The following is a 27814-nucleotide window of genomic DNA, read 5'->3' as shown; positions in this document are numbered from 1 at the left end:
GTGGGATTGCATCAACACAGTGTAATAACGTGTGACCTCCTACGGAATCTATCTCTGCAGATGGTATGGCCATGGGTCCCTCCTGTACCTGTGAGTGGGGCAGTGTCTGAGGAAGATGGGTGCCCCTTGAGGGAGGGGCGGTAGTGAGAGCTGGGTGGATGTGTGCCCGCCGGTGCCTTTGTGTACCGGCGTGTCTCCGAGTCTCTCTGTCGGCAGCTCTGAGTTTCTGTCTGTCTCTGTGTCTGTGTGTGTGTCTCTCTCTCTCTGGGTCTCTGCCTCGTCGTGTGTGTCTTGCTCTCCCTTGGCGGGGAGGGGATTGGTCACGCATGACTCATCTTGAACCGAGCGGGGCTCCAGCGGCAGGGCGGCCGCCGTTGCAGCTGGAGGGGGAGGAGGACAAGGAGGAGGGAGAGGAGGAGGAGGACTACCAAGAGGGGGAGGAGGAGAAGAAGGAGGGGGCGGGGGCCTCTCCAAGTTTGTCGGGACCTTCTTCCGAGGCAGCGGCGGCAGCAGCCAGGGAGGCCGGGGCTGCGCGCGGGCCGGGGGCGGGGGCTGGGGCCGGGCCCGGGGCGGCGGGGCCGGCGCCTCGGCTCTCCTCCTGCTCCTGCAGCAGCCTCTGCTCCCACTGCGGCTGTGGTCCCCCTCGGCGCAGCTCTCCGCGCTGCGCGCCCGCTGAGCCCGAGGTTCCCCGGCCCATGTACTGGAAGCATGAGAACGCCGCCCCGGCGCTGCCCGAGGGCTGCCGGCTGCCGGCCGAGGGCGGCCCCGCCACCGACCAGGTGAGCCGGCGAACGACTGGGTGAGCGGCCCGGGCCGGGGTCGGGCAGGGTCGGGGACCCAGCCGGGCTGAGCAGGGTGGCGGGCAGTTGCAGGAAGGAGGGGTACGAGGGTGCGCCTGTGAGTGTGTGCTTGTGAGTGTGGGAGCGCGCGCGAGCGAGGGGGGGGGGGTCGCGGAAAGCGGGAACACATTATGCAAATGTTGGAGGAATTTCTCAAAAAGCGATTTAGTAAAGACACAGGCGAATCAAGAGGAGGCGAGGCCGGTATTGTCCGTCTGAATAGGCGCTGATAGCGCCGATGCGCCGGGGGTTGTGCGGGCGCAGCGCTGAGAATCCCGACGCGGGGCCGGTACCCGGCGCGCCGAGGGGCTGGAGGGTGCTTTTTCCTCCCCTTGAGCGCCTCTCTTTTCTCTTTTTGGTCCCGTTTCGCCCCCGATCTCGCTCCCTTTTTGCCCCGGGTTTCCCTCCGACTGGCCCTCGAAAGGCGCCTGAATCCGTGTCAATATAGCTGCTTCAATTTCGCCGCGCGTGTCAGGCGGACGGGCGGGCGGGTGCTCACCGCGCTCGGGGTTTTATTTTCTTCAACCACCCTCCGCCCCTCACCCATCTCTTTTTTATTTTCTTTCTTTCTCTCTTTTCTCCTTTTTGCATTTTGTGCCGAGAGGAGAAGAGAGCGAGGAAGGGGAGTGGGGGGGGGGGGGGGGGGTGGAGAGAGAAAAAATTCGATTTTTAATTACTACCATTAAAAAATCAAATTTGCAATTCTTTGGGCGGCCTGATGGATCTCACTGATTGACAGTTGGAATTGACACTCTGGCTACCTCTTATCTTGGGCATTCACGACAATTTCTAATTGCAGGTAGTTTGTGTGTGTGTGCGCGTGTTTTTTTTCCCCCCTCAGAGGCTTGGATTGCAAGGGAACTAAGCGATTACTTCAAGAGCCACGGGTTAAGTGCAGGGAGAGGGGGAGAGAGAGGGAAAAAATCCAATCCAAATTCAAATTGCTTCATTAGAGAGACACCGCTTTTGTGGGGAAGGGCTTTAAATGCCCACTACAAAGTTAGGACTCATTGTTCGGCGCCGGTTTATATAACAGGCGCGGGGAGGCGCTGGGCTCAGGCTGCGCGGAGCCAGTTCAGCAGCCGCCGCCGCCTGCGTTCCCTCCCCCCTCCCCCAGGTGATGGCCCAGCCAGGGTCCGGCTGCAAAGCGACCACCCGCTGTCTTGAAGGGACCGCGCCGCCCGCCATGGTGAGTCCGTTTGGCCCTGCCTGCGGTGCCCAGTCTTCCAGCGGCCCGGCCCTGGGGACCTGGCCAGGTTTTCCGGCCACGAACCGCTGCTCACGCTCTGGGGGACTCCCGGCGGGCGCCGCCCCTCTCTGAGCCTCGGTTTTCCGGCAGGGAATGTTGGCTTTAACCGCTCCCAGCACCCAGAATGCGCGTGTTAAAAGTTGGGGCCGTCCCTCCCTCTCCAATAGGCCCTTCCATCCCTGTCCTTCAGTCTACGGCGCATCGTCCCGGGGAGATTTCGTTGTCAGTTGGTGCTCGGGGGCCCCAGATTTGTCTCCAAGGCAGCCCCAACTCTGGGTGCCCGGATCAGCGCTCCTCTCTCCTTCTCTCCCCCGCCGCAGGCTCAGTCTGACGCCGAGGCCCTGGCAGGAGCTCTGGACAAGGACGAGGGTCAGGCCTCCCCATGTACGCCCAGCACGCCATCTGTCTGCTCACCGCCCTCTGCCGCCTCCTCCGTGCCGTCTGCAGGCAAGAACATCTGCTCCAGCTGCGGCCTCGAGATCCTGGACCGATATCTGCTCAAGGTGAGACAGGGGTAGGTGTTGCGTGCGTGTTGTCGGGGCGTGGGACGCAGCGCAGGAGACTGCAGGGAAGCACCGCAGGCGCCAGGTCCTCTTACTTCCAAATCCTGGCTCCACTGCTGCCCGACTGCGAAGCTTTGGGCAAGACTTAGGGTCTGCCTGAGCCCCCGGGTTCCGTCTGAAAAATAAGAAGAGTTATTTCCATTTCCCCGAGTCTCAGTATTACGGGAGAAAAATAGGGGAATCGCATGCACCTTCTGAGCTTCAGCGCCTCTGACTGTAAATGGGACCGGGAAGGCTGGGGCCCGGAGTGAAAGAGGCCCGCGCCGAGCCGACCTCCGTCCCCGCCCCCTCCCCAGGTCAACAACCTCATCTGGCACGTGCGGTGCCTCGAGTGCTCCGTGTGTCGCACGTCGCTGAGGCAGCAGAACAGCTGCTACATCAAGAACAAGGAGATCTTCTGCAAGATGGACTACTTCAGGTAGGCTGAGGCCGCCGAGCCAGCAGTGTCGCCGAGGGCAGGCCCCGGGCGCATTCGGAGGCCACTTTTGCGGCGTGTGGTCTCTCCTCCAGAACCCCAGCGTTCCGAGTGCACTTCCGGCGCGCAGCGCTGGTCCAACTTGCCGGCGCTCAGCGGCGCGAACCCAGAGCTCCAGGCAGCGCGCCGGTGCCTGCACAGGTTTGCGCCCCGGATCTGCCTTCGGTCCTCGCGGTCCATTGGGTTTCGGTATCGTCTCTGGCTCTGTCTCGGGTCCTGCCTAAGTTTCAGGCTTCAGTTCCGACCTCGAGCGCCTCGGTGGAGCCCTGAGGTCCCCATTTCTGGCCCGGACCCACTCGGATCCCAGCCGTCGTCCGGCTGCATTTCCAGTGCGTTCGGGCTTCGAGTTCCAACCCTACTCGGACGTCATTCATGCTGGGGTCTCTCCCGGGCTGGACGCTGAGCTGGGCTCCGGACTCTTGCCCTGGCTCTGACCCTGGCTCCGCTCTGGGTTCGAGTCTGGTCCAGCCCAAAGCACCAGCGCCGCAACCTTCTCAGATCCGATCCCATACCCAAGCGCCTCGTCTTGAACCCCAACCTCTGTCTTCGGCTCCATCTCAACTCATTCCCCGGCGTCACTGGAGTGTCGCATTCTGAGTCTGGGGTCATGCGCAGGCCCCCAGCGCCTGTTCCAGTCCCAGCTTCGCTGTTGTTTTGGCCCTACTTTGGCCTCTCCAGGGTCTAGGCCTTGCCTTTGGGCCGCCAGGATGGCAAGTGGGAGAACTGGGCACCCGGAGCCCTGAGTGGGATTACCCCGGGCTGCGCTCTCCGTACTGCAGGCCGCGTCCAGCAGCGGAGAGCAGCCGGGCACATCCTCCTGTCCTGCCGCGTCTTGGCCACTCGCTTGGGCCTCGCTTCTAGCCATGAAGCCCGGACCTGACCTGATTATTGGGTCGAGGTCACTGCAGGGTCATGGCCTTGTCTGCTGATCCCAGTGGGAGGCATCAACCGGCCTGAGGCTTGGACCACCAGGCCTATAGGATCAGAGGAGAATGGTGGAGAATTACTTCCTGAGAGGGATGCTTGTTCCCAAGTGCTTTCTCAAAAAGTGGAGAAAGCTGCTTCCCTATAACTACCCTCCAACCCACAGACATCTTTCCTATCCTTGCACAGGAAGACGTCATGGCTTCAGTCTTCCTGGCCAGACCCCTGCCCTAGAAAGAGCCTCTGGGAGTCAGGGAATATGGTGGAAGGCGATCTCCTCCTGTGCACGGGCATTGAGCCTCCAGGGATCTGGAAAGAGAAGATCTTGAGTCCAGGGGGAGGTTGGCAGCATTTGGGGCAAGGGTACTCTGAAAAAACCATGCGAAGCATGGTTAAAGAGACGGACTCTTTCTTTATGGGATGGATGTAGAAGAGTGTGCAGCTGGGGTGGGGTAGGGGCAGCTCAACCAAGTGGCCTAGGACTCAGTGTGCAAGGAGTGCCTGTGTGTCTGTATTGTCTGGGATCTGTGCAGTAGTGCTGGGGAAAGCATCACTGGGCAGGGTTGGGGGTATGTAGATAGCATGTGTGTTCCTTTATGGACCAACGTTTCTCTTTTAGTTCATGTGTGGGTGTCAAGAGTGGGTGTCTGTATGTGAATGTTGAGACTGTGTGTGTGCATGTGTGTGTGCATGCACGTGCATGCAAAGTGGTGAGGACAGGATTACATCTGGAGTAGGATCTGGAGGTGAGAGGGTGAGGTGAGGGGATTCTGAAATCCCATCATTCCACTCTCACCCTCTCCTCTGAGGGGGCATTCCTGCTTAAGGGCCTCCACCCAGGCACTGAGGGATGAAGGGGGTGATATGAATGTATTTGTGAATCTGGACGGCTGTGTGTGTGTGTGTAGTCAGAAAGGGGTTAATGGTGTGTAACCAGAGTGTGATGTCTCCTCTCACTGTCCCATCTGAGTATTGGTTTGGCCAGGACAGGAAATGGAGGTTACAGTCACTGTCTAGCCACCTCCCTGCTCTAGGCCTGACTCCAGTTGGTATAAAACATGCCAGATGGGCCGGGTGTGGTGGCTCACGCCTATAATCGCAGCACTTTGGGAGGCCAAGGCTGGTAGATCACAAGGTCAGGAGATCGAGACTATCCTGGCCAACGTGGTGAAACCCATCTCTACTAAAAATACAAAACTTAGCCAGGTGTGGTGGCACGTGCCTGTAGTCCCAGCTACTCAGGAGGCTGAGGCAGGAGAATCACTTGAACCTGGGAGGCGGACATTGTGGTGAGCCAAGATCACGTCACTACACTCCAGCCTGGGTAACAGAGAGAGACTCTGTCTCAAAAAACAAACAAACAAACATACAAAAAAACATGCCAGATGATGCTTGGGGGCTCCTTGGATTCATTAGCTACTAAATTCAAGGTGCCAGCTTGGGAACCCAGCAGAATGGTGTCTGGGTCTCTCCCATAGACTAAGGCACCACTAGGACACCTCTCCTGGCTCTCCTAACAATAGATTTGGCAATCTTATTCACTACTTGCCCAAATTTCTTTTCTAATTCTCCAGCCCTAGCCCACGCCCATGCTGGGCTGAGCCTCCTTGGATATTGTGCTTTACTAGACCTTGAAACTAGTCAAAACACGGATCTTGACTCCACTGTTCAGAGCCTCCCCTTATTCTGGAGTCCTCTTCCTACTGCGATGGGGTAGAGAGTAGGGTGTGCAGCCACTGTGGGAAGAGGCAGGAGACTGGGCCCAGTCTGGCCAGTAGTGACCTTCGCAAGTTGCTGCTTCTCTCGGCCCTTAGTTCGCCCTTTCCAAGGCTGTCTCCCAGAGATGCCAAAGAGGCCACTGTTGGGGGGAAGTCTCTATAAAGGCTCCCTAAATGGTGGTTGGTATGAATGCCTCGATTATCACTGTTGTCATCATTGGCAGGGTGGATGCTGGGCACAAGCCCATGATGGCATTTCCCCACGCAGCTTGAGCAGCAGAGCCTGCCTGGAGGGATGGGACTGGGCCATTTCTGGGCTGCAGGTTCTGAGCACTAATCTTTTTCCAATGACAAGAGCCCTGAAAGCAAAACTAAACCAGATTTCTGGTTAAGAAAATGGAGGCAGTAAAAGCTCACATTCCCTGGGTTGAGGGTAGAATTGTGGCTCTTCTGATCATTTCTCCCCCTGCAGGCATAACCCATCCCTGGCAGTCCCACCTGTAACAAAAATAATAAAACCCACAAAAAGGGAAAGAAAAAGCCAGTCGAGTGCCAGGCAAGGACTATTGTCTGCACTGCACTGCAGCCCAAGCTCTGGGTGGCTGCTATGAGGAAGTTCTTCCTGGAGAGAGTGTGAATGGTGGCGTGGGAGGCAGAATTTTCCTCTAAGGAGCTGGGGCCCAGGGAGGGGTCACATGCTGAGATTCTCTAGGCTTCTGTTTCCTGAAGCCCGGGGTCAAGGGTCTGGTAGGATGTGGACTGGAGCACTCTGCCCAGAGAGAGGCCAAGAGCTCCCAACGGGGCAAGGGGGAGGAAGGGAGTGGCCAAGGCCCCATGGAGGGGGAGCATGGAGATCCCATGGTCCTCTAACCTCTGGCATTTTCCCCAGGGAAGAGGGTCACCTAGGTTCTATCCCCCACCTTGTCCCTCCTTGACATCATCTTATAGACCCTCCTTCAGTCTCCATTGGCAGAGCTAGCACTGGTGGCTCAGGGAATTAAAGGTTAGGAAGGAACTCCAAGTTCACCAGGGAGAGGGTCTGCAAAGCTTAGAGAAGACATGGAGGTCCAGTGCTGCTCCTGGCTCATTTGCATTGTTGGGAGAGGTTGGTTCTCATTGGCTGCGTGTCCTTGGCCAGGCCACTGGACTCTGCCTCAGTTTCTCCAATTCATACTCTAAACAGGGTCCTTACCAACCCTTGTGTGTTTATCCAGATCTCTACCTCCCCTTACTCCCTGAGATTCCCAGCAGGAAAAAAAATACCACCAGAAAAATGTGATAGGACTCTTAATTTCTTCACCTTTTTGTGAAGACCATTTTTCTTTCTGTTTTCTTCCAAAAATGGAAGAAAATTCTGGAGGAAAAATAGTGCTCCTTTCCGGGACATTCACATTTCCCCTGCTACCAACAACCACAGCCCCAGACATACCTGCAGCTGCTGCCCTACAATAGGGCATGGCCCTATCTGCAGTGCCCACCTGGCTCCCCCAGCCTGCTGGAACATCATGCCTGTTGTATAGTTGGGGAGACTAATGTCCTGGGAAAGTGCCATTGCTTACAGTCACACAGGACACCAGTCATCATAACGTATGGAGTTCTTGTCTAAGCCAGGAACTGGGCTAACCCTTTACCTGCTTTATCTCATTTAATTCTCAGGTCCACCTTGTGTGTATGATACTCTCATAATCCCACATTATGGTGGCGTGGGGGTGGGATCGAGGAACTGGGACCCTGAGAGATGAGGTCACACGGCTAAGTGGTAGAGACTAGATAAGCCCTATAGCTGCCTGGCTCCACCATCCCTGCCCCTAAATACCCCCATACTCTTCTATAGGTGAGATATATCAGCCACCCGTCTATGCATCGTGGGGCCCCTCTCTGCTGATCCTAAGAGTCCCTGCCCAGTTTGGTTGCCACGCCCGCTGTGTTTTCTGATGCGTGGCTCCCTGGGTGATCTTGCAACACTTGGGCAGGAGTGACCTCAGAGGCGTGTGAATGGAGCACCTTTGTCAATATCAGGTCACTGCGGTCCCTGGCCCTCCTGCCTTCTGACAATGGGAGTGGGGAGTAAAGGGTTAACTGCCTCCCCTCCTGTTTATGGGGGTGGGGGTTCAGTGAGTGCCCTGGAGGCTAAAGTTCCTCTTCCCAGCTAGGCCCAAACGACTTCAGGCAAGCCCCTAGCCTTCTCTGGCCCTCCGCCTTGAGCCCAAGCTCTGTCGCGGGCTCCAGCGGGAGAACCCTACCCCCTCCCGCAAAGCGAGGGTCCCAGGGGAAGCGCAGAGCGGGAAGAGGCCCCCCACCGCGGCAGAGAGCGGCCCAGCGGCGGCCAGCTGTTGGGGGACAGATGTTGGGGGAGCCGAGAGGGGAGCTGGGGGAGGAGCCTCGGGGCCGGGACCTCAGAGAAGCGGTCGTTTTAACCTCTTAATTGCTGGTTCTGGGTTTTTTTTTTCCCCTCTGGCTTCTTCCCCTACGGGTTTACCTAGAAGGGAAGAAGCAGAGAGAATAGGTAGGGCCCCACCTCCAACCCACCTTGTTCGCCTCACAGGATCTAAAGCCTTCAAGAACGTCTTGAACCTAAAATAAGTGAACCCCCGTTTGAGTTTCGGCCTCTCGGCTCAATAGCTTGGTAACTAACATTGGCGTTTCCACTCTGAGGTTTGGTTTCCTTGTACAGAAAAGGGGTAGCTTAATCGTGGGAGAAGGGGTCGAGGTGAAACTCAGATGGGCTCTTTCGTTGAGGCTCATTCATCCAACAAATAATTACCAAGCGCTTACTAGGTATCCAGCATAGTAGGCTGGGAAAGTGAGTCTGACTTGGTCAAGGGCGCAGAGCTCCCTTCATATAACCACGAGTACCCAGATATCTCTGCTCTCCTTTCAGGGGGTAGAGGGCACTGCGGTGCGCGACGCCCACCTTACTCCTTTTAGCAGTTGCCAGGATGAGCAGTAACACCTCTCCCCAAAGCGCCGCGCATCCTTTGCACCTAGGCCCTTCACACGCCGGGATCCAGGGACGCAAGGCCCGGACCTCACAGCAAGGCTGGGGTGTCAGTGGACACACCCCCTAATCCCTTTGGTGCTCTGGTGGCAGTTCCTGCACATCTGTTTCTCGAACTTTCGTTGTCTCCGCCGCCGATTTCGCTGTGTCTGGAATCCGGTGGCTCCGGCCTCGCAGCCCGCCTGGGAAGGAGTCTGTCGTTCTGTCAGAGCCTGGATCGATGAGCCTCCTCGCGCCCTTCGTGCTGCTGACTCCTGTCCTGGGTGAGGGACACGCTGCAGGGCAGTCTGCAATGCAACCAAACCTACATAATCCCCCCTAACCCCACCTCAAGGATCTGGCGCGAGGACGATTTCGTAAACTGAGCTGAGCCACGAGGAGCACAGGAGGATCCTAGAGCTGGGACAGCTTCCAGCATTTCGGGAGACACGCGGAGCATGAGAAAGTTGCTGAGCGTTCACTAGCGGCGCCTACTTCGGACCAAGGGTATGAGGACACTGTGACTGACCTACCTGTGTAGGCACAGAACGGAATCGGGCGTAGGGGACTCGCGGGACAGGAAGATCGCGGTGCGCGGAGAGTCTTTGACGTGTCCCTGGCCAAGGGGGAAAGAATCCCACGAGCCAAGCGCACGGAAGGCTCAGCCGCTCTTGCCCGGCTTCTGATGGCCATGACCTTTCCTGCTCCGGCTCTGTCCGCTCCCTGAGGACGCACTCACCGCCTTCTCCAGGAGGGTGGGCCCTTGGCTCCGCGCGTTGGAGATTCCAGAATCAGCGGCCCGGAGTGAGGACGCGGCGCTGCCAGACCAGCCCCGCTTCCTGTTCATCCATGCGGGATTCCAGCTTTCCTCGTTGCCAGTCCAGTTGCTCCGCAGGTTCTAGGTACTTTTTGCACCTTGGAGGGGGTCTCAACCCCAGCCTCATACCCTGTGGAGTTTCCGGCAAATCACTCGCCAGCTCTGAACCTTCGATTCCTCGTATGAAAACCGGATGCCAGAGTCCCCACCTCACCGGGTTGCGACGAAGCCGAGGTGGCGCAACGTTGAGCCCCAGGACCCCGGCCCGTAGTAAGGTCTCTGAGCGCGGCTGGCCTCCCCCTCCTCCCGCAGCACAAATAATCGGAAGCCAGCCTCCCCTCAGAGGCCAGAAAGTGCTCCCAATCCGGATACCACCAGCCGGGTGGCGGAACCCGGGGTCGGCTCTTCGAGGGGGAGTAGGCTGGGTCGGGCAAAGCTGTTTCCTCTCCCCTTTACTGCGGGACGGGGAACAGAGACCGTGGGCTGGGCTGGGCACTCCGCTGGGGAAGCCGCGTTTCCGAGGTCCGGAACCGCCTGTGCTTAGGGGAGCGGTGGACTCAACGAAGGTGCTCTGCGCCTCCTGAGGGAACCGCGCCGCCCGCGGAAGGGTCCTGTCGCGCTCCTCGTTGGAGACAGTAGGGTTGGGGTTGAATCTGCGAGCGGAGACTGGCAGAAGCCTGTGGGCTCCTGCACTCAGTCCAACCCAACGCTGTTTTTTTCAACTGACAGTTGCTTGAATTTGCCAAGGCAGGCAGGCTGTAACCAGAGCCTTTTCGCCGGACTGTTTCCTCCGTGCACACACAAGCGATTCCGAATGCTCCCCCGGGTGGAGTGGTGCCCGCCCTGGGGACGCAGAGGCAAATCTTCTTGGTCCCCCACCCCCAAACCCGGGCCCCCAACTCTGGGAAGGTGGAAGGGGTGGAAGAGAAGAGCCAGAAACGAAACATTTACAAACCAGTGTGGTCAGCGCTGAGAGAGCGGTGCAGGGGGCCCTGGGACTCTGGGGGAGGGTAGGTCAGTGCAAAGGCCTGGGGGTGGGAAAGTGCTTTAGAGGAGGCCATAAAGACCTGGGAGTGACCTTCCATTGTGGCTGACTGGGACACATGCCTGGATGGTGGGGCGGCATATCTTGAAGGTTAGGGAGGAGATGGGCCTGAAGAGGATGTGGTCGCTTGGGTTTTGCAAACCCCAAGGGTTTTGGACCAGATCCTGAGGATAGAGTGGAGCCACCATAGGATTGTAAGCAAGGCTGAAACAGGATTTCATGTGCATGCTGGAAACTTTGCTTTGACTGCTCTGTGGAGGATGGGTTGGCAGGGGCGAGACTGGAAACAGGGAGACCGGGGAGGAGGTTGACAGTGAGGGTTGCATGATGGGCGCCTGGCCTAGGAGGGCAGCAGTGGATATGGTGAGAAGGAGATGGATCCCAGAGATACTTGGGAAACAGAACCAACAGCATCGATGATTGGCTGGATGAGGGGTTGAGGAGAGAGAGGAGTGCATGATTATGATTTTCAAGCTTCAGGGGCTGGGTAAGTGGTGGCACCATTCTCTGAAATAGAGGGTGTACCAGAGGAAACAGGCTGCTAGGGTTGGGACAGAGTCACAGGTGAGTCATCCACTTTAAAGAACACACTTTCCCTGGTGCCTGGGATCAGGCCCTGGGCTGACTTCTGGGATGGAGTAAACCAGACTCTGCTGCCTCCTGGAGGGGCTTGCAGTCTGGTGTTGGAGGCAGCTGCACCCAAATTGCCAGACTACAAAACCAGAAGGGAGAAGGAGAAGTCGTAGAATCAAGGAAGGCTTAAGGGGCAAGAAGGCATTCGATCCGGGCTTTTTGTTTTTATTTTTGTCTTTTTAACATTTGGTATTATTAATAGAATGTCACAGGCTCCAGAGGGTCTTGCTGGGTACTTAGCCAACTGCAAAGCACTAAACAAACAGTAGTAGTCATTGCTGTTGTCATCTAGTTCAGTGCAGGACAAGGAAAACGAGAACTCAGAGTTAAACAGTTTGCCCAGTGTCACAAAGCCAGTAAGTGCTTATCTGTCTGCTCATCTAAGAAACTGCACTTCTGTACAGCTGGCGCTATAGCTTATATTCATCTCTGGAGTCAGGATGGCTAGGGTTCCTATCATTGCAAGCGGTGTGACCTCCTGCAAGTTACTTTACCTCTCTAGTCCCCATTTTCCTCACCTGCAAAATGAGGATTAATTGGGATAATCAATGTAAAACAATTAGAATCTTGCTGGGCAAGTGGTAAGTGCTCAACAACTTGCCTATTATTACTATTATTGTGTTTTTTCTAACTTGTGATGTATTTTTAACAAACAAATTAATATGCAAATATAAGTGACCATCGTAGAAAATTTGGAAAATTCAGAAAAACACCAAGAAGAAAATAAAAATCACCCACCAGTTCATCTCCTAGGTGGGACTAGGTGTAGAGTGTTGTTGCGTCCAAGCTAAGGCTAATGCCTGCGTTGAAGACTTAGAGGCCAGGAGCCTGGGGGCTGGCGGGCCATTGGGTGGTGGAAGGAGGAAGGTTGGCCTGTCTGAGTCTCGACACCCCGTGCCTGTCCTCTCGACCTGCAGCCGATTCGGGACCAAGTGTGCCCGGTGCGGCCGACAGATCTACGCCAGCGACTGGGTGCGGAGAGCTCGCGGCAACGCCTACCACCTGGCCTGCTTCGCCTGCTTCTCGTGCAAGCGCCAGCTGTCCACGGGTGAGGAGTTCGGCCTGGTCGAGGAGAAGGTGCTCTGCCGCATCCACTACGACACCATGATTGAGAACCTCAAGAGGGCCGCCGAGAACGGTACCCAACCTGCTCCTCCTGGCACCTCTGCCCCCAGCCCTTTCCCACCCCACCCCACCCCAGCACCCCAGGAACCACCCACACTCCTCTACCGATTGGGCCCTCCCGGTATAGTCCCGCAGGCAGCGTAGGGGTGGGGCGGCGAACAGATCTTGCACTTCCGGGTCGATCTTTTGCTTAGGAGTGGGAAGTCACTGCCCTCCTTTGCAACTATGTTTCCTTATCAGTAAAATGGCGTTAACGACAGAACACCTTCCCAAAGATAGATGAGCTAGCTGATGTGTTGTAAAGCCAGGAGGCACTCAGTGAACCCTAGAGATGGTTCTCATAATCAGGCAGCCTACTCCACCTTTGGACAGCTCTCATTGGCCTGGGGGCTCATCCCCTCCAGTTGCCCGGGACCAGGCTTGGGCCAGTCCTGGAGAGATGACTTGGCTCCCATTCTCCCATTTCCTATCCTAGCAGCTCCAAGCCAGAGGTTTGAGGAAGGGTTTTCATCCTGGACCAGGGTCTCTAACTATAAGGGGAAAGGACCAGGTTTCTGAGTCTGGAGACCAGGCTCTCCCATACTGTGTTGACATATGAAGTTTCCTTTTCTCTCTGGGCCTCAGTCCCTACATCTGTGCAAGACAGATACTGGACTAGAATGATCCCTAAATCTCTTCTGGCTCTGACACTGTGATTCCCCAGATTGCCCAGGAACAAGATCCAGGTCTTCCAGGGATCCTGGGGACAGGGTCACAGATGGGATGGAGCTGGGAAAGGGCAGTGCTTGGCTGTGGGCAGAGGCAGGGACTCTTTCTCTAATTTCCCTGTTAGGGTCTGTGAAAGCTGCTAACTTCTCTGTAACAGGGATTATTTTATGTAATCCTTACAACAGCCCTAGGAAGTAGGTGGCACGGCCCCATTTTACAGAAGAAGAAACAGGATTTGCCAAAAATTACATACTAGTAGATTTGCCTAGCTCCAAAGCCCAGCCTCTTAACTACCATACCATACCATACCATACCATACCATACCATACCATACCATACCATATCATACCATACCATACCATACCATACCATACCATACCACCTTGGCCCTAAGCTCTAGGGCACCTTAATCAGATCTCATAAAGCCAAGGAGGCTTCTGGGATGTAGCTGCCTCTGTTTTAGTTTCCCATCTAAAAAACCAACACACCAATCCTTGCCCTGCCTGCTTTCCTAGGGGACATTAATACCACAGAGTGTCTGCCCAATCCCCAGTTTTTCTGGGGAGGAGTATGAACCACCCTGCCTCAACTTCTAGGTCCCAGCCTGGAGACTAGTCAGGGACCGCTAGAGTGTTCCTGGCCATGGGCATACCAGGGCCATCATTTTCTCCTGCCAGGATCAGGACTAAGTGGGTCTAAGGGGGCATCTAGTGAACTTGGGTTTCACTTGCTGCCTGCTTATCTGCAGTGATGGGCAATGAAATTATCTGCAGTGGTCAGCAAGTCAGCAGTAGAGCTGGGATGGAAACCCAGGAGTCAGAGCTTTCCCACACTGTGGTCCATCAGCGACCACAGGCTCCTTCCACACATGGTCCAACCAGGACCACCTGTAGTTACAGCCTTGCCAATTACATCCTAGCTCTCACAGCCACACCTGTCCACAGACTTAACATGCTGAGGAACTTGAAAGCTGGGGCCTCCGATCTCTCTTACTGATCAGCCCTCAGTATTGGCTACTGTTTCACTTTTTAAACATAACACACACACACAGACACACACGTTCATTGTAGAAAAATTAGAAAAGATGGTAAGCAAAAAGAAGAAAATAACGATTGCTCCAAATGCTGCCTTCCTTCATATTTTCATGCGTATCTTTTCAGATTTTTTCCATGTATGTTACAATGTTTGCTTTTTTCCTTCAACATAATTTTTTCCTAATTAAAAAGTTACAATAAATTGTGAACAATGGTTATTTCTGAGTGCTGGAATTACTGATGATTTTTATTTTCTTCTTTGTGCTTATGGAAATTTTCTGAGATTTTGAGGATATTCAGAACAATGAAGTATTAAAAATAAAATGGGAATATGGTTAGTGTTTTAGTATGACTGTAAAAGTAATATGAGTGGAAAGAGAATATCTAACATATACTCCAGTTAACAAAATTAAACCTTACAGAAGTAAGGCAACATATGATTGTTTTTAAATACCTCAAAAGTTACAGGAATACTGAAAGTAAAAAGTTTCCATAATCACATTCCTGGGAAGTAAACCACTGCCAACACCTTGTTGTATATTCTTACAACCTTTTTTCCTTCCGCTCATTTTTATAAAATTAGGAGCATAGTTCCGTTACTCGCTTGCTTCCTATCTCCTCTAGCCTTTGGTGTCCCCCAGTTTCGCCAGCAAGGAGCCCAGTTTGGGACATTAGGGTCAGCTAGCTTTCAGATTCTAGTTGAAAGGGCCAGGGCAGGCGCTTTCCTTCTCTCTGAGCCTCAGTTTCCTCCCATGTATAATGAGGTAACGCCACCTCTCCTTAGGGCTGTAAGACGTGGTCCAGTCGTGTAAGAAGTGTCCAGTACTAAGCGGACGCTCAGAAACCCCTTCCCCAAAGACTGAGCTCAGGGACTAGGACCCTGGGATCCCTGCTCCCAGCCAACTCCCGCTCCTGACCCTTCCAGGGACAAGCTCCCCCCACCCCCGTCCTTTCCAGGCTGCCACTAGAAGAGATGGGGACGCGTGGTCAGCTGCTTCTATCGCCCCCAGGGAACGGCCTCACGTTGGAGGGGGCAGTGCCCTCGGAACAGGACAGTCAACCCAAGCCGGCCAAGCGCGCGCGGACGTCCTTCACCGCGGAACAGCTGCAGGTACCGCTGCAAGCAGTGGGCGGCGGGGGCGGGGGCCGGGCCGAAAGTGGGCGGGGCCGACAATGTCTCCTGGCTCCGCCCCTCGGCCCGGACCCGGGTGGCGGGGCGGGGCCGCAGCTGCCTGGGGCGTGGCCTGTGGACTGGCGCCGCTGATTGGGCCGGGGTCTCGGAGTCTCTGCGTGCGAGCGCCTCACCGCCCTCCCCGCCCCGCAGGTTATGCAGGCGCAGTTCGCGCAGGACAACAACCCCGACGCTCAGACGCTGCAGAAGCTGGCGGACATGACGGGCCTCAGCCGGAGAGTCATCCAGGTGGGACGGGGGTGGGCGGGGCCTGGGGACCGCGGGCACGCCCCGGAGCTCGTAGCTGGGCTCGGCGCGGAGGGTGGTGCGTGCACGTGGCCATCCTTCTCCAGGAGGCGACGAGGCAGTCCCGCCTGGGGTCTCCCGGCGGCGCGTCCGACTCTTTTCCTCGAGGCTGAGGCTGCTGAGGCTGTCGTTCCAGGTGTGGTTTCAAAACTGCCGGGCGCGTCATAAAAAGCACACGCCGCAACACCCAGTGCCGCCCTCGGGGGCGCCCCCGTCCCGCCTTCCCTCCGCCCTGTCCGACGACATCCACTACACCCCGTTCAGCAGCCCCGAGCGGGCGCGCATGGTCACCCTGCACGGCTACATTGAGAGTAAGTAACCGCAGCGCCGGGAGCCCCTGGGCCTGCGGGGAGGGGGCGCGGAGGAGCGCACGTGGGCGGCTGAGGCCGAGGCGTGGGGTGGAGGGCCTTGGGGAGCCTCGTGGGTGAAGAAGCGGGACCCGAAGTCATTTGGATCTAGGAGTTGGGGGAAGAAGGGTCAAATCTTCGGCTCTGCCTCAGTGGAGCGGGATCCTTCATAGAGGCAAGCGATTCAGCAGCCATTCAAAAAATGCTTTCAAAGCACCCACTCTGTGCCAGTGCCCGGAGACTGGGGAGAGAACAGGCTGGAAAAGGTACCTACTCTGTGGAGCTTGCGTTCTGGTGGGCATGGAAAAATAGGCAGATGAGTGTGTCGTTTTAAGTGGGATGATTCCTGTAGGAAAGGTGCTGGGTAGGAGTGACTGGAGATGCTGCAGGGTGGAAGGGATGGGGCTGGGCTGCCTTTCAGCAAGCAGAGACTGAAAGGATGGATAGGATTTAGTGAGGTACCTGGAGTGGGGGAACGGAATGCACGCAGGCCCTGGCCCAGAAAGCATCGTGGCATGGGTGTGTTCTGGGGAGCAGAAGGCCAGTGTGGTGGGAGTGTCCAGGGCTGTGAGGCCTTAGGCAAGTCACCTAACCTCCTTGAGCCCTGGTTTCCTCATCTGTAACCTGGGATGTCAATAATGCCTGCCTCACAGGGTTGTGAGACACCATTCATGCATTCAGTAGCTATATCTTGAGTGCCTTCTGTGTTCTTTGCACTGGGATACGACAGTGAACACAGTAGACCAAAGCTGCTGTGCTCCTGGGGCTTGCGCTCCAGCATGGGAGATGGTGGAGATGATAAAGTAATAGGGAGGGAGCAGGCATGTCCGTGGCAGGGAGTACTGTGGCGGAGATGCAGGGGCAAGCGGGTCATGGTGAAGTGACTTGTGAGCGGGAACCTGGAGGAGTGAGGGAGGAGCCCCGGGGATTTCTGGAGGATGAGTGTTCAGTGCATCTGCTGCTGAGCAGGTGCCTATCACAGATTGTCTTTCCCTTTGAAGTTGTTCCCATCGATTGTTTCCTCTAAGCTGGGCATGACCAAAAAAATGTGAATGACTGCGATGCACACACACACAATTCCTCCCTTCTCTGGCTCCATGTAAGAGGGAAAAAGAAGGGAAATCAGACAGAGAGCTGCTGCTTACTGACCATATGCCATATATTCCACTGACTGTGTCTCTAAACATCAGAGGCCACCATCTCCTTGAATAGATGAGGAAACCAAGGGCCACTGTAAGTTAGTGGGAGCCGGTATGCCTTAATGATCGAGTGTGGGCTTTGGTGTCAGATTGCCAGGCTTCACATCCCAGCCCTGCCATTTACTAGCTGTGTGACAGTGGGTGAGTTTCTTAGCTTTCTTGAATACTCATTCTCTCATCTGTAAAAATGAGGACAAGAGTATCTCAAAGCAGTGTTCTGAGCATCAAATATGGTAACTGAAAATCTTCAACATTCAGCAAGTGCCGCATAAGTATTGGCTGCTCTTGTGATGGTGGGAGTGGTTTTGGTTGGCAGAACTAGGAGTGCAGAGCCCTGTCTTCGCACCAGGCTGCCAGTTGGAAACCATGTCTCTTTATATAGTTCCATTTCTGAACTATCTGCTCAATAGGAGCGACATTTTCCCCCTTTCTTTTCTAAACAATAACTATATTCAGGCTGCACAGAGCCTGTTAAAGGTGCCAAGGATCAGGGGCTCTATAAGTACCAGGGGTCTGAGCTACCTGCTAATACTTGGTGTAGAGTCAATAAGAAATCTAGATGATCCCTTTGGACTTGGGGCCATGACCTCCAGAGTCCCTGCCAGGACTCTGTCCATACACTCTGTTGACCAAACTTAGATCTGTCTTTGCTGCTTAGAGAAGAGGCTGAGGTGCCCTCTCCTCTTACCCTTGTGGTGGAACTCAGCTTGGGGAAGAAGAGGTTGGGGGTGTGTGCACCTACACCTGTTGCTGCATGACTGACTGAGAGTCACCACAGCAGTTTGCTCTATGGTAAACTACAGTCATGGAGTTGTGAATTTTCTGAAGCCTTAAGCTGGGAAGCTAATGAAAGTGTTAGAACCAGACCCCAGAAAATTGAGTTTTTCTGTAGAGTTTGCTCTGCAGTTAACTAAAGTCACAGAACACAGAGTTTCCTGGAGGCTTCGAGCTTGGAATCTGATAAAAGCTTTGGAACCAGACCCCAGAAAAATGCAGATGTACATACATTTTCCAAGTAATCTGAAGTCGTATATGGACTCCTTGAACACCCCAGGTGAAGAACTCCCAATTTAATATAACTCCTTTATTCTACAAATGGGAGAACTGTGGCTCAGAAGGGCACAGTGAATTGTCCCGGTTTATATATCAGTTGTAAGTGTCTCTACAATGCCCTTTCCCTGTGACCAAAGAGAATGAAGCCTAAAGAAGAGACCAGCAATGGACTTCTCCGCTGTAGTGATAAACAGGCTGAAGCATGAGAAATTTGGATCCGACACAAAGGTGGACTTTCCCCAACAGCTTTAGATGTTGGAATATGGTATAGAAATTCATTCAGCACATACTTAAGAGTACCTACTACATGCCATGCCTCACTCTAGGTGCTGGAAATCCACAAAGATCTAGAATCTAGAAAACATACAAAAAATTCCTGCCCTCGTGGAGCTTGCATTCTAGTTGGCAAAGACAGATAATATCAAATAAATAATAAAAATATGCAGTAAGTCATGCTGGGCGTGGTGGCTCACACCTGTAATCCCAGCACTTTGGGAGGCTGAGGCGGGCAGATCACTTGAGGTCAGGAGTTCAGGACCAGCCTGGCCAATATGGTGAAACCCCCTCTATACCAAAAAATACAAAAATTAGCTGGGCATGATGGCACATGCCTGTAGTCCCAGCTACTCAGGAGGCTAAGGTAGGAGAATAACTTGAACCCAGGAGGCAGAGGTTGTACTGAGCAGAGATGATACTGCTGCCCTCTAGGCTGGGTGACAGAGTGAGACCCTGTCTCAAACAAAAATGCAGTTAAGTCAGATGATAAGTGCTAAGGAAATAAAATAAAGCCGGGAGGAAGACAGGGAGGGTAGGAGATAGGTGTTGGTGTTGGTTGCAGTCGTAAAGAGAGAGGTGACATACGAGTACAGAGTCCTCTAAGAGGCATGGGTAAAGTCATGGTGATACCTAAGAGATATGAACGTACTGAGGGAGGGTCTGAATAGATGGGGCACAGCCTTGCTTGCAGGGCCTGAATAGGCAGGGTACAGACTTGCTTGCATGCGCATGAATATGAAAACACATATTTATTTAGGAGTGTTTATCAGTGAGCTAGATGGTTATACCTCACTCTCACATAGCTCTTTATAGACTATAAAGAGCATCACAATTGGCCGGGCACGGTGGCTCATGCCTGTAATCCCAGCACTTTGGGAGGCCGAGGTGGGCAGATCATGAGGTCAGGAGATCAAGACCATCCTGGCTAACATGGTGAAACCCCATGAGGTCAGATCAAGACCATCCTGGCTAACATGGTGAAACCCCGTCTCTGCTAAAATACAAAAAATTAGCTGGGCGTGGTGGTGGGCGCCTGTAGTCCCAGCTACTTGGGAGGCTGAGGCAGGAGAATGGCCTGAACCTGGGAGGCAGAGCTTGCAGTGAGCCAAGATCGCGCCACTGCACTCCAGCCTGGGCAACAAGGCGAGACTCCGTCTCAAAAAAAAAAAAGATCATCACAACCAACCCTACTGAAATCTTGCCCAGGGCTACCCAGGAGGTAAGTGGCAGAGATGAAACTGGTTTCAGGGCTCCAGTTCGTAGAGAGCACGGGGCAGGTGGGATCCTGTGTGCAGCCTGGGGGATGAGCTCCAAGGCATCCTCTCGTCCACAGGTCAGGTACAGTGCGGGCAGGTGCACTGCCGGCTGCCTTACACCGCACCCCCCGTCCACCTCAAAGCCGATATGGATGGGCCGCTCTCCAACCGGGGTGAGAAGGTAAATGGAGCCAGGTTGGGTCTGGTGGGTCAGAGCCACCCTGCTGGGGATGGGTTTCTGGCAGCATCCTCTGTTAACCATTTGGTACCATGCTGCACTGTGGCAGACCCTGTCTGCCCAGCCTGCTGAGACCCCCACCGCACCCCCACAGCAGTCACTGGAGCGGCGGCTGCTAGTGTGTTCTGTGTGCATGGCCACACCGAAGGCCTCCTTGCAGCTCCCCACTGGCAGTTTGCCCTTCTCTGTCTTAGATTTGTGAATTTCTTTTACTCAAGCTTTAAGTTCCAGGGAGGGCTTATATCACTCATCACCCCACTTCCCATCATCTCACTGGTTTCTCCTTTTCATTCTTGTCTGTTGGGAGTGAATATCCTGAGCTGATGGGGTTCGGGGATAGCTGGCCAGCCAGTGACCTTGGTCAACTGGCAGGGCCTCCACAGATGGAGCCAGGATTTCTGGTTGTCTCAAGCTTTAGGACTGCACTTCTAAAAGGGTGCTTAGCTGTCCCCATTCCAGGGCTTCAAGGTATTGTTTCTGAAGCAATGCAACCCTTTGTTTAAACTTGTCCATAATGCAGATGAAGGTGGATGGAGCTGCTCTGAAACCATGGAGAGAGGAGGAGCCTTACCTCCCTCCCAGCTCCAAGACACCTCACAGTTAGCCGCGAAAGCCAGTGCTGTCAGACAACCCTTCATTTTAGAAATGGGAACATTGAGGCCCAGATAGCTCAAAGTCAGAGACTGGATGAGAACCTTGCTTTTTTTTTTTTTTTTTTTTTAGACAGAGTTTCACTCTTATCGCCCAGGCTGGAGTGCAATGGCGCAATCTCGGCTCACTGCAACCTCCACCTCCTGGGTTCAAGTGATTCTCCTGCCTCAGCCTCCCGAAGTAGCTGGGATTACAGGCGCCTGCCACCATGCCCAGCTAATTTTTTTGTATTTTTAGTAGAGACGGGGTTTCGCCACGTAGGCCAGGCTGGTCTTGAACTGCTGACCTCAGGTGATCCACCCGCCTCAGCCTCCCAAAGTGCTGGGATTACAGGCGTGAGCCACCGTGCCCGGCCGAACCTTGCATTTTTTAATTCACTGACTTGTTTATTTGGAGACATTTCCTATGTCTTGTCTGTGCCCAGCATCCCTGAGTCTGTTGCCAGGAGTGGAAACAAGTAAAGTGTGGTCCCTGCCCTTGAGGAGGCCAGAGTCTGGAGGGGGAGGCAGATCCCAACAGTTACAATACAGTGTGACAGGGGAAGCCATGGGAGCTGGGGAGGGGGAAGGGGGCAAAGGAGAGAGGCAGGGAAGACTTCCCAGAAGAGGCAACCTCTAAGACCAGGCCTGAAAGCTGAGGCATCAGGGAAGGCATGAGATACCAGAGCTCTCAGGGAACCCTGAGCTATTCAGCATTGTTGGCAGGCATGTCTGGGAGGATGAGAGGAGGAAAGCGAGAGCCTTGAGGCTGCCAGGTGGAAGAGTCTGTATTTTATGCTGCGGCAGTGTGGGGTCCTGGAGGGCCTGCTGCAGAAACATCACTGTAGCAGTCTTCAGAGACTGCTGGGTTGGAGGACACCCAGTAGGAAGCAGGGATCCCTGGAGGTCAGTGGGTGTGGCGGTCCCTCAGAGGGAGAGGGTCAGAGCATTAGGGCTGGAGTCAGGAGCCCTCCAGTTCAGCAGATCCCGGTCTTGGTGTGCTCGGAATCACCTGGGCAGCTTGTAAATATATAGAGATTCCTAAGCCTCGCTCTGAGAGAGTCTGTTGGGGTGGGATATAGGGATCTGCGTGTGTAATACTCAGCCTGTGTGATTCTAATGGGCAGCGGGGGTGGGGACAGCTCCTTTAGGACGGTACCTCTGGCTGGGCCTCCTGATTGAGCTCAGTACACCTAGTATGTACTGAGCTCTCTGTGCCAGGCACCACAGGAGAATGTGTATAGTGTGGAGGTACAGACAGCCCTGGACAGATACATTTGTAAATAAATGGTAGTGCCTAACGTAAAATCCTGCAGAATCTGTAGTGAGTGAGCATGCCCCAGGAACACCATCGCCGCTGAGACTGTCACATTCATAGGAAGAGTTGCCGTTTGCTGAGCTCCTTCTGTTCAAGGCAGCTACTTCTCACATGGCATCTGGTTCACACCTCCCAGCCACTTTGTGGACATAGAGATGGCCTTCTCATTGTAAAGAGATAAACAGATTTCGAGAGGTGACATGACTTGTCCAGATGCAGCGAGTCTGTCGGACTCTGAAGTCTGCGCGGTTCAGTAATCACTTCCTTTTGTGCAGCACTTCATTGTATACACAGCCCTCTCTCCGACCTCATCCTTCATAGTCTCCCTGGGAGGGTGATTGTGATGACCTCCATTTCACACTTGCAGAAACGGAGGCTCAGACAGAGCAGTGCTCATCCAGAATCACAATGTGAGCATGGGCAGAACTGGCCGGGATCCTAGAGCCACCTGCCTCAGAGCTGTCCCTTCCTGTGGGAGGAGATTCATCCTATTAGACCTGGCTCTGGGACTGCAGAAGTGAGCTGACATGATCCCTGCCCTCAGGGAGCTTGTGGCTTAGCACAGGATGTGGGCAGTTACATTGCAGGGGAATGGGCAGCTGGAGTAGGCGAGAAACTTGACCTTAGAGGACCCAGAAGAGGGGGCAGTGAGCTCTAGGGGAGAGACAGGGGACAAGAAGAAGGGTGTTCCACATCAAGAGAACCGCATGTGCAAAGGCCCAGAGGCATGGAGGAGCTTGGGCCGGAGGGGACCCTGGGGGATGTTCAGTGTGGCTGAGGTCCAGGGAAGTGGGGAGAGCCGACAGGGGCCACAGAACAAAGGATCATGGAAAGAGGGTCTTGGACATTATATGGAGGGCAGGGATGGGCCCTGGAGATACAGAGGGCTGGGCTCAGTTCTTGGAGAGGAGCCTTTGCCTCCTGGTTGCTCAGCTAAGCTTGTGGTTCTGTCTCATTCAGCCTGCGGGATGAGCCACGCTGGGGGCTGTCACATTTGGCTATAGACAGTTTCTGGCTTCTGGATTTGGCTGCTGAGCCAGAGTTTTCCCTTGCTGGGCTGTGTCCCCAACTTTACATCCAGAAAGTCTGCATTAAAGTGTCTCTCCCTCCTTCATGACTTTCTGTCCTCTCACTGTCAGGCCTTTCCGCCAGCTCCTAGGGGCTTTTCTTGTCCATAACTCTCAAATTCCTGGGGCTTGGTGGGCGGCAGGGTGTGGTATGTGTGTGGCCAGCACAGGATTGTCTGGGCTTTCTTCCAAGTCCTTCCAGGCCTGAGCCTGCCTAGCTGTGAGGAGACTCATCCCCATGGGGCTGGCCCCTGAACCCACTCATCTAGACCAGCACTGGCCTGGCCAGGAGAACAGTGCTCTGAGCACTCAGGGGAGCATCCCCTGCCTCCACCGCATCGTCATTTGGCCACACACGCCTGTGAGGTTCCAGAGCCACATTTCTTCCTGGTTGTGTCCCCTGATCCCACAAATCCAACACTTGGAAAGTTCTTAGAAATCAGGGCTAAGCTATCATTGATCAGTGGAGGAGACTGAGACCCATGGAGGGGAAGGGTCCTACCAGGGTCGCCACTCTTGAGAGAGCTTTTCCTAATAAGGGCTAAAAGCCAGGCATTCTGGAGGCCAAAGTGGAGCAGTGGCCAGGGTGGGGAAGGAATGCCCACCCTGGCCACTCTGGAGTTAGGCCAGCTCGGAATCCCAGCTCTGCCACCTCCCCTGTGAGATCTGGGAATGCAATTAGTTTCTCTGAGCTGCGGTTTCTACATCTGCAAACTGGGGATAATAATAGTTCCCACTCCGTAGGGTTGCTGCAGAGAATAAATGCATAATGTGTGTAAGGAGTCCAGCACAGAGCCTGGTGCACAGAAAATGCCCCCAGGTGTTGGTTATGATCATGATCACTATTATGGAGATCATCATCATTGCTTTCCTCCATCACCTCCTTGTGATAACCAGTTCTGGGCAAGTAACATTCCTGATCAGAAAAGGGAACAGCCATGTAGTCATGCCCACCAGATGCCCCTCACGCTTTACTGTGAAATGACACATTGCCATTGACCAGCCAGCCAGTGATCCTTGACCTGAACTTCAGGGAACTGGCTGTGTCAGCAGCAGTGAGATGTCAACCAAGTGCTAGAGGTGGGAGTGGGAGGGGGAAAGGGACAGACAGTCCTGATCTCCCACTGTGTATCGGGCACCCAGTGTGTCTGAGCCACGCACTTCTAGGCTTTGTGCATGTGAAGATTAAGCGCATGTGAAGTGCTTAGCCCGTGGCCCTGTGGGTAATAAGCAGTCAGCCACTATGGTCACGGTGACCTTGGAAAGGTAGAGGCAATGTGCTTTGGTAGGGAGAGCTTGCTGTGAGCCAGGCCTGGCCTCCAGTGCCAGGTCCTCCTCCTCGCTGTGTGCCCATGAGCTCATTCGCTTCCACCTCTTTGAGCCTGAGTGCCCTCCTTGTAAAATAGAACATTGGAACTCCCTCACGGGGCTATGGTGCGGCTTCCGTGAAATCAGGCACGGAAGGTGCAGGGTGAAATGCCCAGAAGGCTTTTGCTGCTGCTGTTGTATCTCATTGAATCTTTCTGATTCTCAGAGAGAGATTTTGTCATCCTTGTTTTAAAGGTGAGGAAACAGGCTCAGAGAGGTGCAGTGAGTTGCCCAAGGTCCCACAGCAAGTCAGTTGACAGAGCCATGATTTAAACTCAGATCTGGGCCCTGAGTCCACCCTTCTTCTCTGTGCCTTTGAGGTTCTCTGGGGGGCAGCAGGGTGGGGCAGGCCCCCAGCTCAGCCACCTCCCATGCCGTCCTCTTGCAGGTCATCCTTTTTCAGTACTAACGCTGCCGGCACTTCCGCATCTGCCCGTGGGCGCCCCACAGCTGCCCCTCAGCCGCTGAGATCCAGTGTCCAAGCTGCGGCCAGGAATCCACCCACCTCCGCATCCACCCCCGTCCGCCATCCTGCCCACCACCAGGTCGGTTCCCGAGGCCTGGCCTTTCCCTCTCCTGCTGAGAACCAGAACCCACCAGGAGCACCACAGAGTCCTCCTCCTGGAAGGCAGAACTCCCTGAAATCTGGAATCAGGGTGGAAATAGCCTGTTTTTCCCATTTAAACAGGAGTCCTCTTCAACTTCAGCTGATTACAATAGCAAAAGGCGGAATTGAATTGTGCGACGCCAACGGCCTTCTCATTTACAGGTTTTTTCCCCCACATTGGCCTTTATTTACTACTTCCTTGGAACCATCTCTGAATTCTGAATAGCTGACAACCCCCAATGTTATCCACTCTGTTGCTTTTGTCTGGAAAACTCTACAGTGTTTGTGGGATGTCCCCAAAGGAAAGCTATGTTCTAATTTTATCATTTCCATCTGTCTGGTTATGTCAAGTTAATTCAGAAAGAGAAGAGACAGTGACCAACCCTGAGAGGCCTAATAGGGCAGAGATGGAGGCCTGCCCAGACTAGGAGGCAGCGGGGATAGACAGGGAATGGGGAGAAGAAAGACCCCCATTGGTTTGGAAATCAAGGAGAGGGCAGTGACATATTGGACCAGAAGAGGCACTAGCCATTTTAAGGAGAGGAAAGAGAAAACTTTGGGGTCAGGGAGAGACCCTACCCCCACCTAATTATCCAGCGTATATGTAGGAAACATAGCAGCGATGGTATTCGATCTGTGCCATGACTCTTCTGAATGTTTGGACAGGTTAGAGTTGGGGACCCCTGTTGGCCACTTGTTGACCTCTCATAGTGGTGCTTGGGCCAGGTCTTCTCAATGGAAGGGGAATCCCTTATAGGGGAGAGGGAACAGAGCCCAGTGAAATGGCAGTCAGAATGTTAACCCTGGATCCATCTCTAAGCAGAGAGAGGGTGCCCATTGCCTAGGTGAGTGTGCCAAGCTCAGGATTCCAACTGGTGCCTCTGAGCTTCCCAATCAATACTTCCTGGAGCCAGCCCCACCCACCCCTGAGAACAGAGGCCAGACACAGCTGCATAACATCCATCCTGCTACAACTCTTCCACCCCAAACAAAAGGGCTCAGGCTACACACGACCATGATTTACGTTTTCAGGGGATGCCCATTTGTCCCAAGCTTATCCTGTAATTCTAGAACTACCTGGTGTCCTGATGCATTTTCCACTAGAGGTTGCTAATCAGCATGTTTTAGCCCAAGTCCGCCTTCCTGCTGTGGTTAACCTGTTATGTTGCTTTTGGAAGGAGACTCTAAGACAGGGAAAGCAAGTTCATGGTACATATGCAGCCATTGTCTCTGTTTTTACCCATGGCAGACATTGCTAATCAATGGCAGCTCTATTTCACTGAGTCTGGATAAGGTTTCAGAGTTCAAATGCTTGATGTTGGCACTTAAAATGAAAGCCTATAGGTCATTCTTGCTCTGGGATCTACAGGCGGGGTAGGCACAGGTGCAGCCTAAGAAGGGAACCTGCTTCCTCTCCCTTCCAAAGACAGTGACAGCTGACTGAGGGCAAAGAGCAGGCACCACTCAGAACGTGGTGAGTACAGCTCAGCTCAGCACTCAGTCAGTGGTAACTTGTGCCCAGCCCTGTGCTAGGCGCTGACATTAACAGGAGCAACCAGGGCCCAATTCCTGGCCTTGGAGCTCAAATCTTTCCTTTGATTTTTGCTCCTGATCATCAAGGCCCCAGTGGCAACCATGTGGTAAGTGGCCAACCAAGCCCTGCCCAGGGTCACCCAACACACTCTGCCTTGAGCCTCTCCTCAGGGTCTATTCCTTGCGTGGATTATGTGGCCGTAGCATGTTACAGTTCAAACATGTCTCCACTACCCTGTTAAGAGCAGCCTGGGAACGTACAGGCCATCAAGACTATTTATTTAAATACAAAAAATGGGGAAAACACACACACAGAAAAAAAATTGTAAGCACTTTTTTTGTAAAACCAATGTCTGTTTTGTTACATACCTTTCATGTCGTGCTTTGTAAATGTCTTATTTGTGTAATAAAGTTAATGCAAGTAGAAGTGCTGGCACTGAAATCCAGAACATGATGGGATTCCATTTCTTTCCTGCTCTCTGGTGAAGGGCTTAGGTCCCTGGCTCCCAGAATATGTGGGCTGCTGGACAGTGTAATCCTCCTTCCTGGGAAACGGGTACCATTTCCCAGTTAGTAAACAATGGATTGTGGAGGCCTGATGATGGGTTTCTTCTGTAAGTACTCAGTCACACCTGCTTCTTATCTAAGCTTTGGAGGAAATCAGGCTGCTTGATGCCCTCTGTTCCGGTCTCTGAACATACACTCTCTGCTGGGCCCTGTGCTGGCTCTGCACACTCAGAAAGGGCTCCCAGCCAGACCTTGTCCTGGAGGAGCTCTCAGTCTGGCAAATACTGTGGGAGCCAAGGGGTTGGGTATTAAAGCTGGATCCTATCAGATGAGAAGGTCACAGAATAGGTAAGCAAGAGGGTGGGGCAGGGAGGGAGGTGCAGAGGAGCTAGTTTGGAAGATGGGGAAGAATTTAATAAGGTGAAGTTAAGGGAATATGGAATGGGCAGCAGGGCCCCAGGTTCTGCACAAGACTGGGTCTTATAGTGGTTTTGTGAGGCTCCAGAGCCACCACCTCATAACCTGAGGAGTGAGAGAGAGCATCTTTTTGGTGGTTGTCAAATTTCTTTCAGCAGCAGAGTCATTTGCTCAAGCCAAAGCTCCTGGTGTGGAGAGCACAGCTGCCCTGCAGAATGCAGGGGCTTCCCTGGCCTGCTGTGGCCCTGCACAGAAATGAGTTGCTCAGAAACCTCAGCTCATGGTGCACATGAGTCACTGACTGCAGGGCCCCTCTCTTTATTCTACTAGTTTTCAAATCTCCCATCCCTGATTCCATTTCTGCTCCTCATACATCTGCTCTTCCAATCCATTTTCAAGCGTTTAGATATATGTG

The 27814-nt window shown here is 54.0% G+C and overlaps 1 protein-coding gene across 2 annotated transcripts; it reads left to right on the top strand.

Moving 5' to 3' along the window:
• The first annotated feature begins 478 nt into the window (after positions 1 to 478).
• LHX6 (LIM homeobox 6) lies at positions 479 to 26924 on the top strand. Of its 2 annotated transcripts, XM_031014528.3 has the most exons (10): positions 479 to 779; positions 1957 to 2028; positions 2409 to 2591; positions 2948 to 3069; positions 12158 to 12378; positions 15118 to 15218; positions 15432 to 15527; positions 15721 to 15895; positions 19793 to 19896; positions 24724 to 26924. In XM_031014528.3, the coding sequence occupies exons 1-10, from the start codon at positions 696 to 698 to the stop codon at positions 24742 to 24744; spliced, it is 1179 nt and encodes a 392-aa protein (XP_030870388.2). In that variant the 5' UTR covers positions 479 to 695; the 3' UTR covers positions 24745 to 26924. The 2 variants fall into 2 exon arrangements, with proteins under 2 accessions (XP_030870388.2, XP_030870389.2); XM_031014529.3 differs by lacking the exon at positions 19793 to 19896.
• The last annotated feature ends 890 nt before the right edge of the window (positions 26925 to 27814 follow it).

The sequence above is a fragment of the Gorilla gorilla genome, chromosome 13 (assembly GCF_029281585.2).
Source record: "Gorilla gorilla gorilla isolate KB3781 chromosome 13, NHGRI_mGorGor1-v2.1_pri, whole genome shotgun sequence".
In the NCBI taxonomy this organism is placed as follows: domain Eukaryota; kingdom Metazoa; phylum Chordata; class Mammalia; order Primates; family Hominidae; genus Gorilla; species Gorilla gorilla.
Note: the sequence above shows the minus strand (reverse complement) of the source record. Positions and strands in the feature narration are given on the sequence as shown.